The sequence below is a fragment of the Syngnathus leptorhynchus genome, chromosome 6 (assembly GCF_054491065.1).
Source record: "Syngnathus leptorhynchus isolate UIUO chromosome 6, UIUO_Slep, whole genome shotgun sequence".
Lineage (NCBI taxonomy): Eukaryota > Metazoa > Chordata > Actinopteri > Syngnathiformes > Syngnathidae > Syngnathus > Syngnathus leptorhynchus.
In genome coordinates, this window is record NC_141200.1 from 11,882,429 (window position 1) to 11,903,633 (window position 21,205).

General features: G+C 43.7%; 1 protein-coding gene across 4 annotated transcripts in view; it reads left to right on the top strand.

The window, feature by feature from the left end:
• Nucleotides 1-21,003, top strand: part of znf469 (zinc finger protein 469) — a 165,867-nt gene extending 144,864 nt beyond the window's left edge. For all 4 annotated transcript variants that reach the window (XM_085913870.1, XM_085913869.1, XM_085913871.1 and 1 more), the window contains one exon: nucleotides 8,567-21,003. In XM_085913870.1, coding sequence (XP_085769996.1) covers nucleotides 8,756-19,936 — 11,181 coding nt within the window. In that variant the 5' untranslated portion in view covers nucleotides 8,567-8,755 and the 3' untranslated portion in view covers nucleotides 19,937-21,003. The remainder of the gene's footprint in view (nucleotides 1-8,566) is intronic.
• Nucleotides 21,004-21,205: the final 202 nt, after the last annotated feature.

The following is a 21,205-nucleotide window of genomic DNA, read 5'->3' on the forward strand; positions in this document are numbered from 1 at the left end:
CTTCAGGTAGTCCTCCTGTAGCCAGCTGCCATATTATAAAGACAACGGCCACACCCACTGATTGATTGAAAAGACAGCGTGAAAGATACAAAATGAGTAAAGTGGATGTTGCAAAGTGGTGACTGGGTGTATATAGCACGTACACTCTTAAAAGTATTGGGTTAGAAACAATCCGTGTTGGGTTAAAAATTGGACCGACTCAGGAAATTGGGTCAAATTTTAATCCAGCATTTTTAACGGTCTATATATGGGCTGCAAGCAGTCACAAGTATTTTGTAAAAAGGAAAACTATTTTACCTGATCCACAGGAGGCCTGCAACTGTAAATTGCTGTCTGTGGAATCCAAGATGGCGAATCATGCGACAGTTGTCAAGCATTTTTCATGTTACTTAGAGGAAGATTTGGAAATGTATCTGGTATTTGTAGGTTTGAAATCTGTCCACCTCCTGTCTCGTGAACCCGCAGCTCCCACGCGTGACTTCTCGATTTCTCAAGCAACACAACTGTTGTAGGTGAATTTAGAATTCTGTAATTGCCAGAGGTCACAACCCCGGCTCTGAAGCTGTAAATAGCTCCAAAGATGGCCTACAACCAAAGCATTTAGTTTAAACCAACCAGGAATGCGAGGCACACTTCCATCACTTTCCTTTTTATTCAGTTTGAATTTTGAATTTTCTTCACTATTTTTAAAACATGACCAAAAAGTGACTTTCAATAGGATGCATACCACCTCAGAAGAAAAAAGAGTTACATTTAGAATCGTTCATAAATGTTTATCATAAAAAAGTCACTGTATCAAAGGAAACCTTTTTTTTTAATACGTCAATATTATTATTTTGGAGCATTACTTAATGAGCAGCCAAAATGTTCCTGTTCTGTTCGAACAATGTTATCGTATTGTTGAAGCGAGGCAAGCTTTAACTCAGTCATACAAATGTAAAAATAAGCAACACACTATTCAGACCTTAAATCAATAAAATATGTAGTATTAATATATAATAGTGAATTTTGGAGAATAGTTCCAATTCACAATCATACCACCTCAGCAGTGTCTGTCTGTCCGATTTAAGAGATTCCCCTTTATTAATGTGGCTCTCTACCTTGTGTTTGACTGGCAACCAGTCCAGGATGACGTTAACTTTTCATCTGTTCAAGTGGGATAGTTTGAAAATCTTAAAACGGTTTTAGATTGGGGTCAAGCATAAGTTATTGCAATATACTTTACAGCAGTTGTCCCTGGTTAAAAGTTCATTTGACATATGGTTCGGGAAATTGCTCAAGACATGATAATGAAAATGTGCATCATGATTTCATTCCAAAAGTGTTGTCATCAAGTTTACTGTCCCATAAATGAAAGGTGTCCTCATTTTTTTTTAATTCTATACAGTATTTTCACACTGCACTGAAAGGACTAATTTGAAAAAAAAAAAAAAAAAAAAAACCTTCACTTTAGCCTGCTTCATTGAATGTAAGTTTGTGAAGAAATTATCCGTCTGTTTAAATAATTCAGCTTCAAGCAAACCATTGAAGCCTTCACCGGGTCATGGAAAACGTTTGGAAAAAATCAGGATGCAACCGAAAAAGTCATCTGGACAAGTCTGAGTTCACTGTCCCAGATGAAAAAAAGCATGAGTCACTGCCACAAAAGTGCCGCTACTGTTTTGTGACTATGAACATTTTCAATATCATGTCATTCATTGACACAGGCTACTTAGGAAACCCTGAGTTGTAATTAGGTCATTTGGACATTTCCCTGGACTATTTAAAAGGAGTCAGTCAGTCAGCGGGAATATGGAAAATTCTGGTTCTGACTCATGCTCTCTTTGCCTGGAATTCCCTCTTTACCATTGGCCAGAGCAGAGTTTTTACTTTGACTCAAATTGAACTGAATTAAAAAGGAAGAAAAAAAAGTATCAACTGAAGGTTTTCCCCCGCTGCTAACCTTTCCACTATGCTCAACTCACCCGAGCTGGAAAGATTTGTTATAAAAATTCCTTTCCTTGAGTTTGCATAGGGCTGATTTTTGTTTACAATACAATACAATACAATACAATACAATACAATACATCTTTATTTAAGAAGCGCTTTTACAACGGCTTTCTCAGCAACAAGGCGCTTTACAAAAGCATAAAATAATAATACATCAGAAAATATCACATAAAACATTGACAATAATGGACACATGATATCTATCTCTCCATATGCCTTGTTTGAAGCGGTCATAGATAAATGAGGAGAGATTCAAAGTCTCCTTTCCTAAGTGGATCAAAGGTGTCTAAGTTTGAAACGTAAACATTAAGCTGTAGCGTCTTTTAACAAAAAGAGAGACGAAGAGAGGATAGTTCAGTTCTCCTAACCCATATATGTAGATCTGCTTCAATTTTAAGTGCCAATACACAGTTGGAGACACACCTCTGCGCTCAAAAAACAGGAATGTCAGGGCCAAAACACTGGAAAAGTTCACAAAAGGTCCACACGTTGGACAAAAAAAAAAAAAATTAACGACAGAGGTCTTAAGAGCTCTTGAAAATGGCTGCTACTACGGCGCCATCTTGGAAAAAAAAAAAACCTATTTGCTTTTCCGTTCTTGTCACGCAATGCCACATTGAAGCAAGCTACTTTTATGTGCTTTTTGCGGAACCCGACATAGCAATTTTTGTAAACATTTGTACGATATAATGTATATGATAGTATGTATTTGTACAAGCATACCTTTAAACACTGCTTTGCCACATTTAAACTGTAGCATTTTTAACCAATATTCCACTGCAGGTTAATTGGTGTTAAGGCTGCCTAAAACATATTAAAATGCAGCCCAATAATTTCATCTCTCACGAGGCAAAGAAAAGCATCACACTAACAATCATATTGGTCACACATTCCATTGTGAAATTATACCTGAAAGCCTTTGCAGACACTTTTACTGCAACCACACATGCAGATACACAGTATAATAGTAAAGTGTACAATTATATGCAGTTGCGTGCGCACATGTACTCAAATGTCTTCTTGTAAAGATTCTCTCCTAATTGCTAAAATGGTTGGAGATTAAATCTTCACCCACACATAGTCATGTTAAAATTTTGAAAGCATGCCTCATCTGGCAGAATTGTGTATGTATTCTGTTCTCTTACTCTGCCGTATGTTGAAACTCAATTGTCCTTGCACATACAGATTGGGTTATATTTGTTAATTTTATTTCAGGGGTAAAATGTAACGATCTGTTCAATTAAGGATGTACCCAATTTTAGCAGTGGTGGTCAACAACATGAGATGTTTAAGGTGTTTTTTGGGGGGAAGGTCGAAAAGAGCATACTGAAGATAAGACATTTTATTTATTTACTGTCTCCCTACAGATGTGTGGTTTTTATTTGTTATTTTGCATGGATATTTTTTCAAGTGCATTTTATGTTAACGGAACCAGTGTGTTTTATTTATTTATTTTATTCATCAATGATATTAAAAAGAATACGTCGTTTATCGTTTCTGAGAAAATATATGTCCTAAATAGTCCTCTGGACAGGCCTACAAATGCATCCCATGAAAATACTTTTCCGACTCACAATATGGAATGTGACTGCGAGGCATGGATAAATCGTTGATATTTTGGCCAGGTATGCTGAATCTCCTGTACTGCTAATGTGTTCATGATATCATCGTATCACATATGACAGCTTGAATGGACTTCTGTCAAACAGGTGGTATTAGTGACATTCCTACTTGCCTGTGCACGTTTGCCTTAGATGACTTTGTTCATTGATTCATGGTAGTAGGCTGACAGGTCAATAAGAAAAATACCCCAAGGCAACAGTTACACTGTAACTCTGTCTTTACAGGCCCAATCCCATCTTTAGACTTTCACCTACATGCTACTGGTGCATTTGGTTTTCTTGTGCATCAAATATATGTTTCTGGCAAATACAGTACAGTATAGAAAATACAACTTGCACCAATACCGATATCTGTATTGTATGTCTGTACTGATTAATTCTTGGAGATGTCATTAACATAGGCTCTTCCATCCTTCCTGCACTGTGAATGTGCAAAATACACCAAATCTACACTTGAATAATTGAGTGTGTCATAGTTTGCCTACATTCATGACTGACTGTAGATCGTTCCTACACTCATAGAGCATCTATACTCTATTCTCCCCTCCAAAAGTATTCAAACAATGAGGCCAATAACTTAAGACTGAAGATATTTCGGTTCTCCATCAATGGATGAATATGAGACAAGCGATAAATGTTTAACCTTTGATATCCTATTAGCATCTAGATCTGATACATCAAGATAATGCGTAATACATACATTCTTGAATGTCGGATGTTTTCAGTCAAGAAGGGAAAAGAACTTGGCTCACTCCAGTATTTTTGGAGGTGACAGTATGATGATCTTATTCGCAACCGTTGAATGAAATACTACAACAATACTGGAATTATTAAATTCATTGAATATATCCATTTGTTTTTCTATTCATAACTGACTAAAAGTGATGATTTATGACTTCTGTGCTGTGTGTGGTTGCGACCCTTGAGCACTGCTATAGTATTTCCTCCCCCATTTTTTGTTTGGATTTGCGGGGTCCATCTGCCACATTCAAATCCAGTAGGGACCACCCCAAGGCCCTATTCTTGCTGTTTGGCTTGCCTAAACACTGGTGAGTTATGCAGTTCCAATATTTGTCTCCATCTCCCCAGTGTGTTGTCATTCAAAAAAGTACCCTGGTTAATTCTTCAACTATTCAAATTCAGAAGTGTTGCCCCAGACATACCTGTGACATTAAGATAATCCTATATTTATTTAATCTCAAAGTATCTCTTTCTTTTAATAAAACGCATTTTGAGAGGGAACCAAATACTTTTGCCCTGGCTAAAGAAGGGACAAGCAAATATTGATAGAGTGAAAGAAGGAAGGTGGAAGAAATAAAACCTGAATGAAGGAATTTGTCAATTAAAGATCAGATCCACTTGCTTAACTGCGGGAGTCAGCCTCTTTTTTTTTTTCCCCCTGCAGTCCTACTCCTTTTCCTTGTTTTATGATCAATCCAACAATATACCTGTTTTTTGGAACAACCATGCAAGTAATGTTCCATACGCATGCAGACCAAGGGAAATTATGTCAAAAAAAGAGGAAAGAAAATGACCTTTAAACACTAAAATAAAGATTCCATCATGTTTGTGGAATGTCGCGGTTAGCAATATGGAAACGGAATCCGGTGGTTAGAAAAAATAAATAAATAAAAGAAAACTCGTCTGCGAAATGGGGAGAAACTATGGAGCCTCTGGAATTACACACCAAAGTCTCTTTAGATACACTTATACACGAGACACTCTGACTCACACACACACACACACTTACGTCTTCCCTGCAGCGCAGCTAACCACACTGGGTCAGGGTGGAGTCAGGGCTGGTGGAGGTATGAAGGCATCACGATAACAATCTCTCTTCAGTGCTGCACGTGACATTTGAACTGGAGCAGGAGTAACGCTGGCATCCTTTTACTATTTTCAAGCATTCTGTCAAGCTATCATCAGTATGAAGGAAGTTGAACTATGTCAAAGATTTAGCCCATAAATCAAAAGTAGAGAGGTAAGGTGTGTAATGGAATACTGACAGATTACTCATGATCACACTTCCACTTTCAGGCTATTTATATCCGTGGCTGTATTGCTGTGGAAACACGCTGCACTGTCCTCACATCATTGACATTTCTTCCCTCCCAGTCCTTGCAGAATGCAGAGATCTTAAAGGCAAATTGCTTGCATAATGGATGTTTCCAAAAATACAGTGTAGGCAGGCACACTGACCGAGGTTTTGGCAGCGTGCCCCAGTGTGGGCTCTGGGCCAGCCCTTCTGACTGCACATTCCCTTCTCCGGACTAGTCATGCCGGCAGCGGCCTGATGAGAGCAGCAAGACAGCCTTTCTTCTGCCAGCTCACCCTCCAGCCCCCCCCCCACTCCTGATTATACAACCTACTGAGCATCACACTCACATCAATGTGGGATTTTCCTGAAAGTGAATGACCTTTGCTGTGTTTCCTTTTTCCTGCGCTGACCTCATTTCTTGCGTCTCAGACAAAAGTGCAAGTGTCTAGTAAAGCTGATGCTTATATGATTGATTTGTTTTCATTTCCATTGACAAAAATAGCTATAGTTTGTCAATATGTGTTTACCAGTCATGACAAGACAATGATTTAATCAAGATTCTAACGATCCACAAGTGTTAAGCGGTGTCATTTCCGATAGCTAGACACATAAGGTCACCTATCCTGGCACCAATGCTCTGCTTCAACCGTTTATTTGAGTCACATTAGGTTGATATCTTTTGTTACAGAGACCACATTAACAAAGCTCAGAGATGCTGAGTCAGTAGTCCCTTAAGATAACAGACTTTGAGAGGTCTGCAGTTCATTGGCAGGAAGAAAAAAAAAAGAATTTCTGAAAGCAATTATAACTCAAAACAGTGAAGTGATGAGCTGACAGTGTTACCAGCATATTTTCACTCAAGCAGACACTGCATTTATGCTGCACCATAATGATGGAAAGGACGTTCAGGAAATTGAGTTTTCACTCAACTACCCCTTACCCACTTCCTCACCCCAGAGAAAACGTGAATACTTACCATGCATGTGTAATGGAACAAATCTTTCCATTTTCTCGACACAAAAACATCTATACCATAAATATACCAGTTACTGAGTGCTTAGCAATGTCAAGCTGCTCTAATGGTGGTTTTGTGGGAACGCCAAGCGGGATGCTTGAGAAGTCTGATAATGTGAAAGACGACTTGGAGAAAGTAAGCATGCGTGTGCAACCTTAATTGACCTATGAAGCTCCACTAAAAGCCCCACTCTTTTGGAACCAAATTTAGAGCAGCCATGCAAAATTTGTTTTCACAAGCCATATGCCTTCCATGCTTGCAGTTTTGCCTCCACCAATATTCTTTTGACAGTCCAAGATCAATTTATACTTTGCAAGATAAAATCAGATGAACCAGCCTAAAAAGGTGAGGTCTCACAAAATAGTGACCTGTGTAAAGTAGCTCATTGAAACCGATCATGAGTGTGGTTAAAGCACAGAATGTATTGAAATGCATCGGAATGGAGGGAAGCATTCTCATCTTACATTGGAAAAACAAATGAGCCGTTTTTTGTTTTTTTTTGTAAACTGACAGCTGAGGCATTGGTGCTACTTTCTTCATACTGGTCTTTTTGTTGCTATAGCCATTCATCCACCGCCCTGAACCTCAACGGTCATTCTGGGCAAATACAATTGAAGCTATGATGTATGATGGTGACTGTTGACTCTGAGGAGATGGATCAAGCACTGACTGATGGAGATTCTGGCAGAGCCTTTCATGATACTTTCCCCAACCTGTAGCTAAGACAGCTGCAGACAGTGTGTGCGGAGCTGCGGAGAAGATGTGATTTTTCACAAACAGGCCTAAAATCCAGCCAGGTCGCAGCCTCAGGCCTCCCTTCTCATGTGCTAAATACCTTTGAGAGGTTTACCAAAGGCTGGGACGCAGAAACATTTGCCAGGGAATGACCTTGAAGGATTTATTTTGTTTTTTCATCTCAGCGCCACTTCCCAACCCCAACCTCCTGTACACGCTGAGTGAAACCCTTTTACGAAAACCTGCCCGGTCTGGGCGTAGGTGTGATTACTTATACCGCATTCTCATTCAGGTAATTTCTACTCAAAGTGGAAGTAGGGAGGTTAAAATGTGCAAAGGCTATTGTATTATTGTGTCAAATCTAATGAAGATGAAGGTCTCTTCCGTGGCTTCTGCCAGTCATAGCCATGGAAAAAAGAAAAGTAGGTCAGATTTAAGTTCCCTATGAATGACTTTTTGGTGCTAAACTTTAGCTTTCATCTGGTCTGGCCTCAAAAAGAACCAGTGACAGTCGTGGCCAAAGTAAACGAGGATCTGAGAGGCAGTGTCTGGGATGCCTGAGGAAAGCAATAAGCGTCACTGTGCCCAATATTAAATGTCTAATGACGGACCCACAAATTCCAGATATTCCACCATGATCTTATTCTTCTTTAGCAAAAGCACCATAACATCTCGAGTCTATGAATCATTTAACAACTGTCAGCTTTTTACAGACCGGATTTCTATCATCCTGTATCATTGTCTTCCTCCTCATTTTAAAATTGCACGTGTGATAAAATGATTTATCTGAGAATCAGCACGTGCACTGTAAATACTACATTGTGTTTTTCCATCATTTGGACCTTTCTGACTTTGGGTTTCAATTGGTAGAATTTGGCAATGTGATGAGACGCTGCAGTTGGGCTTTGTAAACCACTTTGTCCCATGATGCAATAGTGCTCTCTGCTGGCTGAAATGGGGAGAAAAAAAATACACTTGACTCATGGAAGTCATTTCTAAATGTTACGCTTGCAGGTCCAGTTACTCGATCACAGGTCATGTCTTTTCACTATAAGTTCATTAACATTAGATAATGAATACTGTTTGGCAAGTCTATGTCAATATGTTAGGAAAAGTATTTTGATAAAATTGCTTCAGCCTTTTAACTGATCCCGTGTGTTCCTCCAGGTCTGATTTTCTGGGCTGCCAGATCATCGGCGCAAAATGAAAGTCAAGAGATGAGCCTGCAGCAAGCAGCCCGGTCCTTGCACTTCCTGCCCGTGGACGTTTGCTGATTCATGCAACCCAAAAGACGATGCCTCTGTCACCCAGACCCCTCATCTGAGAAGCTGACCTTCAAAGCACTCATCGTGCACCATGGCAGGAGAGACTCAGCGAATGCATGCTGTCAAAGAGCTGGGCGCTGAGTCCAAACTGCAGGATGAGGGGACAGCGATGCAACAGCAGAGTGTCAAAACCACAAAGGAGTCTTCAGAGCACTTTTCAAGCACAGACACCGACGCCAGAGCCAGCAGCAGAGGCCCCAAGCTTGACGAAGTAAAAAAGGAGTGCAACGGTTCTCAGCAGCGTGAGGCTGTAATACGGCCACAGCAGGCTGGCAAGATTGACTTCAGATCATTGCAGAACAGATCAAAGTTTGCCATTGACAGAACCTGGTCCAGTGGCAAAGGAAGTCCCCAATCACCAAGTGGAAAGGGGCGCGGCAGAGAGAAGAACAAGCGCTCTGGAAAGTCAGAGCGCGTCAACCCACAGCAGCTGTATAGTCTCAGCATTACCAACACTCGCGCCAACCTCAACATTGGGATTGCCTACCCACAGCAGAAGGTTTCACCAGCGACAAAACTGGACACCAGCCGTGGCCCAGTCCCGGGCAGCTACAGATTCCACACTCCCAGCATACCTGAGAGGGCGGTTGAGCTCCAGCAAGAAGAGCTCAACTACAGCCGTTGTTTCGAAGAGGCTTCCTCCAACCTTACCTCTCCAAGCTATACCTCACAGGCACTGGGATCTTCAAGTGGGACATCGTCCCACCAACATCCCCCCCTGTCACAGAAACAGCAGCCTGCCACGATGGAGAACACCAATGGACAGTCGGGCGGCCAGCTGATCTTGACTGACTTTCAGCTGAGTGCCTCGAACACGTGGCAGTCTCCTGAGAGAACTTTTAATGGTGCTAACTACGCTTCATCGCAAAAATCCACTGCTCATACAGACAAGACAAATAGCCTCGTGCCTGGCTCTTTTCAATATGGATATAATTTTCTGGAGGAGTCAACCTCTGACTCTTTTCCCTGTGACCAGAACCCACAACCCCAAGACTTTACAGACTCCTCCCTCGGTTCTGTTCATGGGACTCATAATTCATTTTCCTTTTTGCCTGTAGAGGGGCCAAACCTTGCTCAAAACGGCAACAAGTTCAGTAATGAACAGCAGCCGGAGCCCAGGCGCTCTTATCCTCACACCCAGCAGTCACAGTTTATTCAAGCCTTTACTCAGTGCCCCAGGAATCTCAGCGAGGACTCGACCAGCAGTGACAGCTCGGCTTCCGTCTCGCAGCAGCCGGAGCAGGGCAAGAACGAGAGCGCAGACGATCTCGGACAGGCCGACTGTAAAGATGCAGCCATAGCTCCAGGGAGCGTGAGGAACTGTCACCTGAAAGACTCAACTGCCAACCAAAGGACACAAGCAAGTGTGCACCACACAAGAACTATTCCACACACACAAATGCACTTTCTCAGCAAAACTTTAAACAATTCAACAGTCAATCGTATTCAAACAGGCGCAGTGCAATTTGATAAAAGCGGCAATAATCATATTTTAAATGGGTTACCGCACTCGTGGGAGGGGCCAAGTAAGACAAGTTTACCAGCGGAAGAAAACTCAGTTCAGTACAGTGATGTGACTGACAAGTTTCAGTTTCAGAATCAGTCTCCACCTGACAAAAGGCTAAATGTATCGAAAGACAACAGAATGCAGTGGCAGCAACTGCGACCGGCGGCCGAACTGAGTTATCAAAGCAAAGTAAGCAATCAGAAAGTGCCCTACATGGTTTCACCTTCTGAATGGCAGGATGACAATAAATCCCATAAAAATAGCTCGCTGAAAATCCCCAGTTCTTTTCAAAGCAGCAGAAACGGCGAAGGTTTTTCAAACCAAAGACAGGAGACTGTCAAACAGGTCTCCACCTTCAAAGTAGAAATGAGTCACACACAACTATGTGAATCAAAAAATAAGGGTTTATATTTCGGGCTCAACCAAACGGTTCCCGTCTCGTCGGCGAGGAACTACACCTATTCGCCGCTGCAAGTTGCACCCATGGGCCTTATGATGGTGTCGCCTCACGATTCCCCTTTGCCCTCCCCGGCTCATACTCCCGCATCGAGTAGTACCTGCTCTTCCCTCTCGCCGACATCCACCAGTCCGGTAAATAACACCTCTGAGGATAGTCAGATGTCGAAATCAGGTGCCGCCGTCACGTTTTATCATCAGCCCCAGTCCAAAACCCAGTTAGCTCCCGATCACCTAAACACTCACCCCCATCAGTTTCATGCCGAAGGTCAAAGAAACATTCCTTACGCGCCAGACAGAGACAAGGACAACATGATGGGCTACCTGCACAGCAGCGCACACACAAAGACAACAATGGATGGGAGCAAAGGTTACATGGACAGTTACGGGATGGAGCATCACCAGCCTCCCCCACCGTACTCTGCGCATCAACTGTTTGCCACCTCGTTAACCACCGCAAATCTTGACCAGTTGGATGTACTTTTGACTTGTAAGCAGTGTGATCAGAATTTCAGCAACGTCGCGTCATTTCTCGGACATAAGCAATATTGCACACAGCCCAACATGCCAAAGATGGAAGACAATAGAAAGTTCCACACAGAACCATCGAAAGCAGTGCCATCGCCGCCAAATGTTTCCATGTCAAGATGCCCTTCTGACCTTCATCTATCTCTTTTGGGCCTTAACAAGAATGGAGAACTGATGTCTGACAACGAAACAAAAGTTGACAGCAAGGATGATCCAATGAAACTTAACTTGTTCTCTGGCTCTGGCAACCTCCCTGTTCCTCTCCCTGAATTGGAAATGGAGGATGCCAAGTTAGACAGCCTAATTACAGAAGCTCTGAATGGGCTTGGGTATCAGTCAGACAACGCCGAAATAGACAGTAGCTTTATTGATGCATTTGCTGATGATGACCTCAACACCGTCAAAGCGACATCCAACAAACACTGCGTGAAAACAAAAGAAAATGTCGTCGTTGAGAACAAAGACAAACAAGCAGCGCTCGACAGCAGCTCACCCAGACAGGAGAGTTCCCTTTACGAGTCAGATGTCGACAGCCCTCGGAGAAATAAAACATATGCTGACAAACCTGTGAAAAAACCTCTGAATTTTGAACGTGAGTCGAAAAAAAACAACACCAAAAAAGAGACACCCCCTAAAAATCCCAAAACCGCCCCGAGGGAGAAGATGAAGGAGCACGAGAGTAAAGTGAAAGCGTCAAGAAAGCTGTGCAAAAGTGACGACGAAAACGCGAGTGCCCCGAGATTTGTCTTATCAAGCAGGTTCTCGGAACGCTGCGCTTTTAAAGGCTTTCAGGACAGATCTGCGTCAATGCCCATCCAAACCTCCACATCTCCAACCCCGAGGACTGCAGTGAAAGAGAGCAAGAGGAGAAGCACTGGGGGTGGCACATGGAACAAAGATCTCATACATAAAATAGTCCAACAAAAAAATAAGCTCAATGTTAAAGGCAGCAAAAACCTCAAATTTTCCTTAGTGATGGAAAGACTGCCGCCCACTGTACAGAACCCTGGATTCGGAGAGTACGACTATGTTTCAGACTCAGACGATGAATGTGAGCCAGTAAAGATAGCAAGCCAAGGCCGACTTAACCAAAGCAGTCGCTGTAAATACACGTACAGCAAAGAGTGTAAATGGCGAGCTCGCAGCGAGAGGGACCGAGCAGCGTGGAGGCATGACTCAAAAGAGTGCTTTGAGGTGAAGAAAAGTGAGGACATTTCTCTTTCACCTGAGAAACAGGGTTCCCCTCCGAGACTCAAGAGAAGGGGTAGCAGGTCCTCCACAAGCAGTGAACTCAGCACATCTGTGAGTGTTTCAAGCGACAGCATGAACAGCCCTAAAAGCATTGACCGCATTGAATCGGATTCTGAGAGAAAGGGCGACATTCAAAGAAAAGAATCTCCCGTGCGAAAAATCAATGAAAGTTCCTCCCCGCAGAAATCACGCAATGAGACCAGTACACTGGCACTGACGTTCACTAAATCTCCAAAGAGTTGTCATGCAGACAAAGACAATCTCTTTGACAATAAAAATAGGACGGAGAATTCAACAAACTCAATTCCACATGCAGATATTGTTGACGCAATGCCATCCTCATCAGTCATAGCTTTTGAAAAAGTAACATATGGCAGTAGCGAATCAATCGAGCCCAAGTCAAACGGCAAAGAAAATATCCCAACGCTCAGTTTGTGCACAAACACACTGGAAAGCACAGACAATCTGTGCCCTAAGGAAGAACAAAGTCAGTGCGCTAAACCATTGCCGTTTACGTCACACTCTCACACGAGCCAGAAAGAAACAGATTCCGGTGTTGACAAAGGTAAAAAAGGCAAAAGAAGACAGAGGGCCCGCTCCAAACAGGCAGAACTGTCAGGCAGCGCTACGGTCGCAAAACAGAGTGACAGTGTGCGGATGGCAAAGGAGGCTAAGACTTTGGTAAATGACCTGGACGTGGACAAGCCAGCATCTCTTTGCACCTCACTGATTGATGAAGTGTGCCTTTCACCAACTCAAAGCCAAGGTCCCTTGATACAAAAAGATGCACTCCACCTCATGCCCTACACCCTGGATCAAGGTCTCATGAAGTCCCCTCTTACATTTGACACTTCGTCAATGTTTGGTGACCTAGCAGCATTCGACAGTGGACTTTACTCTGACATGCCGATTCAGAAAGAAGGTTTCCATTCATTAGAGAACACAGTGGACAAAAAAGAAGAATTAATGCCCTCATTTTCTCCTTTCCTGGAACAAAGAGATTGGAACCTCATAGTAAGCCCAGTGCTACCGGATGAGATTTCACAGTACAAAGGCAATTTTGATAAATGCAACGAAAAGAAATCCGATTACAACGACGTGGCTTTGTCTCTGCCAGAAAAAATAATTGACTACAGTGCAAATCTTAACAGCTGCGCCTCTGAGGATGAATTGGAAATAAAGCGAATTGTGAACGAGCTTGAAAATCAGCTGCAGACAACCAAGCTGGAAGCTCCGCTCACCCAAGAGGACTCGAAGCAGCTGCAAATGAGCAAGTTTTCGCCCTTACGACTGAGTGAAGACTCTGAAAATGATACCATGGATGCTCGAGTGGCTTCAGAGCCCTTCGCTGAACCAGAACTTCCATGGACCAGTCCATTCCACTTCAACCTAGTGAGTGCACACCACAATTCCCATAATAGTATTGACAGTGAGCCAGGAGCCCTTGAGCATTATGCCAAAAAAGAAAGCCACGCATCAGATGCATTAATCATGACCTCGCAATTCCATAATGACCGTACGCCAGAGGAGAGAAATCTCAAAAAAGACATTGCCGATGACACAAAAGAGGAGAATGTCTTAGAACAGAGCCGATACACAGAAAACCTGATGAAAAATATTGAGGTCATGTCTGACTCTCTCTTCAAAAGTGAATCTCTTGTATCAGAACACAGGGAGCCAAATGCCACCTCTCTCACAAGTCCACAACAAGAAAGTGAGAGTCATTCAGCTAAGGAAAAAGATCACAGCGAGAAAGGAGCAATTACTGAGAAGCAGAATATATTTTCACCTTCAAGTGTCAAGGAGCAGAAGGACCATATTGAATTCATTCTCAAAGAGTCGTTCTCTCACAGTGCTGACCACATAGTCTATGTAAACCAGTCAATTTCATCAGACCCGAACGAAGCCACCAAAAACAGCAATAGCGAGGCCAAAATGGCATTCATTTCAGATGTGCGTGAACATGAAATGAAAACATTGATTGAATCTTCTCATCGCTCAAACGTGGTGGATTCACATGCAAATGAGGACACGAACACAGACAAAAATGTGAATCGGTCACGTCAGAATTGTAACGACCCACCGCTTTTGACAGAAGAAGAGGCACACGCTCCTTTATCAGCGACTCTCCTTAAATCCAATCTAGACATTCACAAGTCACCAGAAGATGCGATGGCCGGTGGTAATGAATTGACATCTGAGCACTCTGAAAGTTCCTCTGAGAACAAACATTGTTTAGTTGACCTTCACAATGTTAGCCCAAATCCTGACTTATTAGGGGACATACTCACCACAGATACGCCCGGCCGTCCAATTCTGGTAGAAAGCAACACCGAAGGTACCCAGAACAGCTTAACATTTCAAGACATCCAATCTATTGGACAAAACAGTCTGTTAGTTCTTCGCCAGATGGAAAGCCTCGATAATACCAACGCCACGAGATATCCCTGCGAGGCTCCTCAGGTTCATGACTCTTTGAAGAGTGAATCAAATCTGTCATTTAATGTCATTCATAAAAAAGAGGATCTTTTAGATGTTCACGACATCAAAGAAGATCTACCTGTGGACTTCATGGCAAGCAACCTGAACTCACCATGCAGAGACGAAGTAGAGCGACATCACTGCAGCTTTCTACACACCTCTTCACCAGTTAGCCCAATTTTAGCACAACAGCAGGAAATGGACAAACTGGAAAACCCATGTAATAGCTCTGTTGACCAGACGAGTCCAATTCAAAGATCAGGATTACCTGGTGTCAAGTCTGAATACCTAAAGGAGGTTGTGGACTGTGACGTAGCCATAAAGACGACGGTCGAGATGAACTGTACTTTAACTAGCCCACCGCACCTTGAACTTCCTAATTCTGACACCAATTTTCCAGCTCCTGTGTCCAGCAGAGTCGAGCAGTCGAAAAGCTTTGACAAATGCAGTTCTCATGATTTCAAGCTCAGTCCTCTGAATTACAAAAACAACTCAGATGAGCCTCCACAACTGACTCAGTTCGACTACATACCAATATCGCCAGCGAGCAAATTGGAGGACAATCCCTTTCTAAAACCGGGTCACGGTGATGATCATGAGGAATGCTTTACGTCAACATTGGTTTTTAACAAGGCACCCACTGACACCACAGTGTCGCTGAACCAAGCTGAGGCAAATAAAATAAGTTCACTAAATGAACCACTTGTCATACAAGACATATGTTTGGGGCTTTCAGCCGAAATGCAAAGCGCAGATTCTCCAGCTGATAACGTCAATGAAGATGTGGACGTCAAACCCGATCCCTGTGAATCTATCAAATTGCCTCTTAGAAAGGTTGAATCATCGTTAGCAGTAGACAAGCGCAGTCTTCTTCCCATTCAAGACATTTCAGGTTGTCTACTCACGCCTAAGCCACTCGCCCTTGGTGAAAAAAGACCATCGTTGGAATCTGGTCAGTGCTTGAAAAAAGAAACCTCACCAAAAAAGGCTCAGAACAACGTTCAGCAGGGGAAAGTACTTTGTGAAATCTGCTTACTGTGTTTCAGGACTGTGCCAGGTCTGAAAAGACATAAGGCCATGAAACATTCAGCCAGAAGTGTAAAGCCTATTGGCCCACCAAACACAACATCAGGCAATCAGGGGATGACACTTATTTATGAAGCATCACAAACTGGAGAGAAGGAACATAAAGATGACTCACAGCCCTCCCCGGCCCAAATAGCTGAGATGACAGAGACCGGTACCGCCTTAATATTGAACGTTTCGGCGAATGAGTCAGCCACAAAGGAAATGGCAGCCGAGACAAGTGCAGTGGCAGGGGTCGGAACGGGGAATCAAAGCTCTCTGGTGCCAACGAAAACAAAAAAGAACAGCAAAGCTCGCAAGAACAAAAATAGTGAGGAAAACTCAAAGCTTGACCCGTTCTCAGATGAGCTTTTGAATATATTAAAAACAGACCTCCTTCAGGCTATAACTCCTGAGTTTAAGAGCAGTGTGCTGCTCGAGCAAGAGCAGCCTGACAGACATGGAACTGGAACAGAGCAAACACTTCTCAGTTTGACTTCAAATTCTGGCTCTGAGAATACGTCCCAATCTCCAACTGGAGAGACAAATGTTCTCAGTGAAAGTGCAGGATTCAATCAAGTCACAGATACAGACAAGAGTTTATGCGCAGACCTGAGTGGGGAGGTGACAGAGGACATATCTGCAAATAACAGTCCATCGATTGAGGACAATATGACGGCAAAACACCACACATACAAAAAGAGCACGTGCGCTGCTTCGGATGAGATCGATGAAAACGCACAATCAAGTGAGAACCTCGCTCAAGAGATTCTCAGAAAAGTAGCGGTGGAGGTCAACTGTGAGCTGAACGGCATCTCGTCAGACAAGCTACATCCACTCGCTTGTTTGACTCCGCCTCCTCCTGGCACAAGTCCCGATCTAAAAGCCTTACTTGACGATGACACCATATTCTCGCAATTGTTTCCGAGAGACGAAGAAGCAAAAAGAAAAAAGTGCCCGCGAGTGTATGGAAAAAGAAATAAAAGACAGAAGCTTTTATCCGATTCAGATGTTGTTCACGACTGCACCCCTCCCCCAGAAACACACACTGCAACCCCTCACTTGGAGAGCCAACCCAGTGGCCACCAAACAACCTCTTGTGAATATGAGACTATATCCATTAATGATACCATCATGTTAAACATGTGTCATAACAGTGCACTGAAGGTCCCTGATGTAAAGACAGTGTCTGATGGTAAACAAGAAGACCTCCAAGATGACCTTTTGAACCCGTTTCAAAGCACTGTTGATCAAGCTTCCTATGAGTGGAATAGAGCTCAGGATTTCAGTGTCCTTAATCCAGACGCCACGGTGACCTCCGAGCCGATCACCAGAAACGCGGAGGCGTCAAACCCATCTTGCTCTCCGCCCCAGCAGGACGATGGCGCGGAGAGTGCTCATAACCTCCACATTGACATTCAAAACATCAACACCACCTTTCAACTCCCCGAAATTCAGTTCTTTGACTCGAGCAAAAATGTCTCCGTGTCTCCCCCCACTGCAACCGGCAAGATGGAAAACAAGGATGATGAAAAGGCTAAAAAGCTAACGGAGCGGCGAGGTCGAAAGCGACAAGAAGGTGGAATAAAAGTTAAGGATAAGCAGTACAAGTGCAAAGTGTGCTTCACTTGGTTTCTCACTCTTGGCGAGCTCAACTTTCACAAGTTGTCCCATAATCCATCACCGCCGCCAACCTGCTACATGTGTGTCCAACGCAAGTTCAGCTCCAGGGAGCAGTTGCGAGACCATTTATGGGAGAAGCACGCAAAGAACAAGACCGGGATTTGGACCTGCGGAATGTGCTTGAAGGAGATCTCGGACGTGTGGATGTACAATGAGCATTTGCGAGAGCACGCCACTCAGTTTGCTCGTCGGGGTCAGACTCAGGGCTCCATGTTGACCATTCCCGGCTGCTTCATGCAGGAAACAGCCGTAAAGAACTTCATCACCTCTATCATGCAGCACCGGCCTAGCAAAGCCAACCGAGAGTCCAGCAAAGCCACTAAAGAACAAGAACAAACTGCGAGCAGCAACTCGGAGGCAAGCAAAACCCGAGAAGGGGCTGAGCGAAAGCTCCCCAAGTCTAAAGGTAGTGGCGGAGGCGGCAACAAGAACGCACTGACCACACTCGAGGTCCTTCACAAAACGGAAGCGCCTAAAAATGTGGAGATGCATCCCAATTGCAAGGACCCCTCCAGAGACTGCCACCACTGTGGGAAGCGGTTCCCGAAACCCTTCAAACTTCAGCGGCATTTGGTGGTCCACAATTTGGAGAAGATTTTCCTGTGTCACAAATGTCCCGTGTCTTATCAAGAGGCTCAGGACCTGAAAGAGCATCTGAAGGTGGCACACAAGGAAGCGGACGAGCTGGACTCCAAACACACAACCCTTTACACTTGTGAGCTGTGTGCTGATGTCATGCATGTGATTAAAAAGTCGTTCATCTGCAGCACCTGCAACTACACCTTCTCGAAGAAGGAGCAGTTTGATCGCCACATGGAAAAGCATCTGTCAGGGGCCAATAAAATCTTCAAATTCCGAGGTGTTCACAGGCCCGCCAAGGCATCTCTCTGCCAAGACGATGAATGTGATTCCCCCGCAAGTAAAAAAAGAAGGATTCTCTCCGACAGTCTGCCGGAGAATAGCACAGACAGTGGCATTGCCAGTGTGGGCTCGCTGCATCTAAATCAAGCCTCAGAAACACACACTCCCAAAGCGATCGTACCCATGTTAGATGACTCGACACAGACGGCCACTAATGACTACCACAGCGAGACAAACGGCGCAAATGTGAAGACTGAGGACATTGCTGAGGACTACTCCGAGCTCTTGGTAGAACTGGAGAAATGTATTTCGATGAGCTCCTTGTCTGCTGCCCCCAAGGAAGAGGAAATTGACAGGACACCCGCGGCTAACCTCGACCAAAAATGTGATGGAGAATCGACGACTGAAGCGTGTGACGTGAAAGAGGAGAATGAGTCGGTGTGCATTAGAGTGGAGACCCCCCAGTGGTCAACAGGTAGTGAGAGGGAGGAGACGACTCAAATGAATGACATCGCAGCTTACGGCGACACACAAACAAGTGATTCGCTTCCACCTAGAGCAGACCCTTTGAGCAGCTCGAGAGAACAAGTCACTGCAAAGACACCCGAGTCACAGCTAGCAGCTGATGCGATGACCGAGAATTCTACACACAGAGCTGTCAGCAAACAACAGGCTTCATTTCATGCGGCGGAGCAGAAGGACAAAGTTAGAACAAGTGACAATGCTAAAGCCAGTATGAAGGCCACAGAATCAACGCAGGTCTTCCCGTCCAAGACTTCAGCCACATCATCGTCATCAAACGAGGAGAAGGAATCTCCGAGAGCGCAAAAGAAGAGGAAAGATGTAAAATCCCCGCACAGCCTGCAGAGAGTTTCCTTCCCAGCAACTCAGGAGAACCTTAGCATGGACTCAAAGTGCAAAAAGAAGTACCACCCCAGCAAGTTTTTGAATCCTTCCACGGCGAGAAAATTTGACAGCCCCCACGACTACCCCGTTCTCTCGTCGGTGCGTGACGACGTCGTGAGCAACAAACTCGTATCCAAGTGCAAGACATCGCCCTTGGGCTTGCAGTTAAAACGAAGTTTGCTTGATAGCTGTTCACCAAAGAAAACGGACATCCCGGCCCCTCTTAACGGAGATTACAAAAGCAAAAAGGGAACTGTGGGGCGGCCCCTGCACACGTCCATTTCCAAAGTGTCTTCTGTCCCCATGACCAATTCCTTGAACAAGTCCAGGCCAAAGCTGGGGGTGAGGTCTGTAGAGGGCCACTCCTACAGGACAGCAGAGTCCCAAAACCACCTCCTAAGCCAGCTGTTTGGCCAAAAACTCACAAGCTTTAAGATTCCTTTAAGGAAGGACACGTCCGAATCTATGAACTGAGCAGACATTGAGGGACCTGTGAATGAAAAAGTTACCATTTCACAGTTCTTCCAATTTGATTTTTAATTCAATATGGTGAATGAGATTGCACAGCTCTTTTCTGTGAAATGCCTTCTTAAATACATAGTCACTTTATGTCTTCTTTGTACATGCGCTTGTATCACACAAATGTGAGGACAAATGCCAAATATGATATATAAATGAAAATGCTATTCAGAGAAATCTTTTCTGCTTTTGCTTTTTTAAATATATATATATTATCTGTTCCAGAGATTATATTTCAGATGTTTATAGAAAAAGAAAAAAAGAATACTTGAAAAGTCAAATACATCCTTTTAAGAAATGCATGTTCATTTTGCATTCATCACATGGTCTAACCCGTGTACGTCTTTCTTGGCAACGGACCAACCAGATGTAATTGTTGACCTGGATTATTGTCTTTGTACATGCTTCCAATGTATTGTTGTGTATTCTTGTAACATTACTGCACTGCATTCTATTAGGCTCTTGTACATGGTGCTACGTTGTGTTTTATTGTAATGTGAATGCCAATGTCCTCAGAAGGGAACATGAGACCTGTAGCAGTTATACAGCACGTTAATCACATTGCGCGCTTCCTGGTTCATTCGAGATACTGTGTAAACTCTCCAAGGGCTCCATCTGTGGGCTGCTCCAACACTACGTTAGGAATGATTCCGTTGTTTGAACTCAGGTGCATACGAGGGCTTCGCCGGCCTTCCACCTGTATTCGGAGTTCTTCCCATGCACTGATAATAGCAAACACTCTCTCCCACATACACACCACAAACACAATCATCTGTGGCGGCAACTCCAAACTGTTACTGAAGAGTATTTACTCGGACAAACAAAAGGTGCTTTATTTTGTTTATACTGTACGTATGTATCTTGTTTTGTATAGTATTGTAGCTAGGTCGACGTCTGTGTAATGCTTCATGTCAAAGTTTTATTTTGATAATGTGCAAAAGAATGACAAGAAAGGGAAGTGCATCCGTGCAGTCGGTGCCTCGCGCAAGCCGTAAAGTGGATCACCAAGTGCCTATTTTATAGTTGTTATTAAAGATCTGTATCGATCCCTCCTGGCTCTTTTTCTTCCCTTGTACACTTTGTCGTCCCTGCAGATCTGCTGTCACGCCGTGCGTCAAACACAAAGCAGCACTGGTGTGCCGCCGGCCAAAAATAGATGCACAGCCATCAATGACACACTCCATGTTATTGCACAGACGACGGTCACAATTGCATCTTTTACTG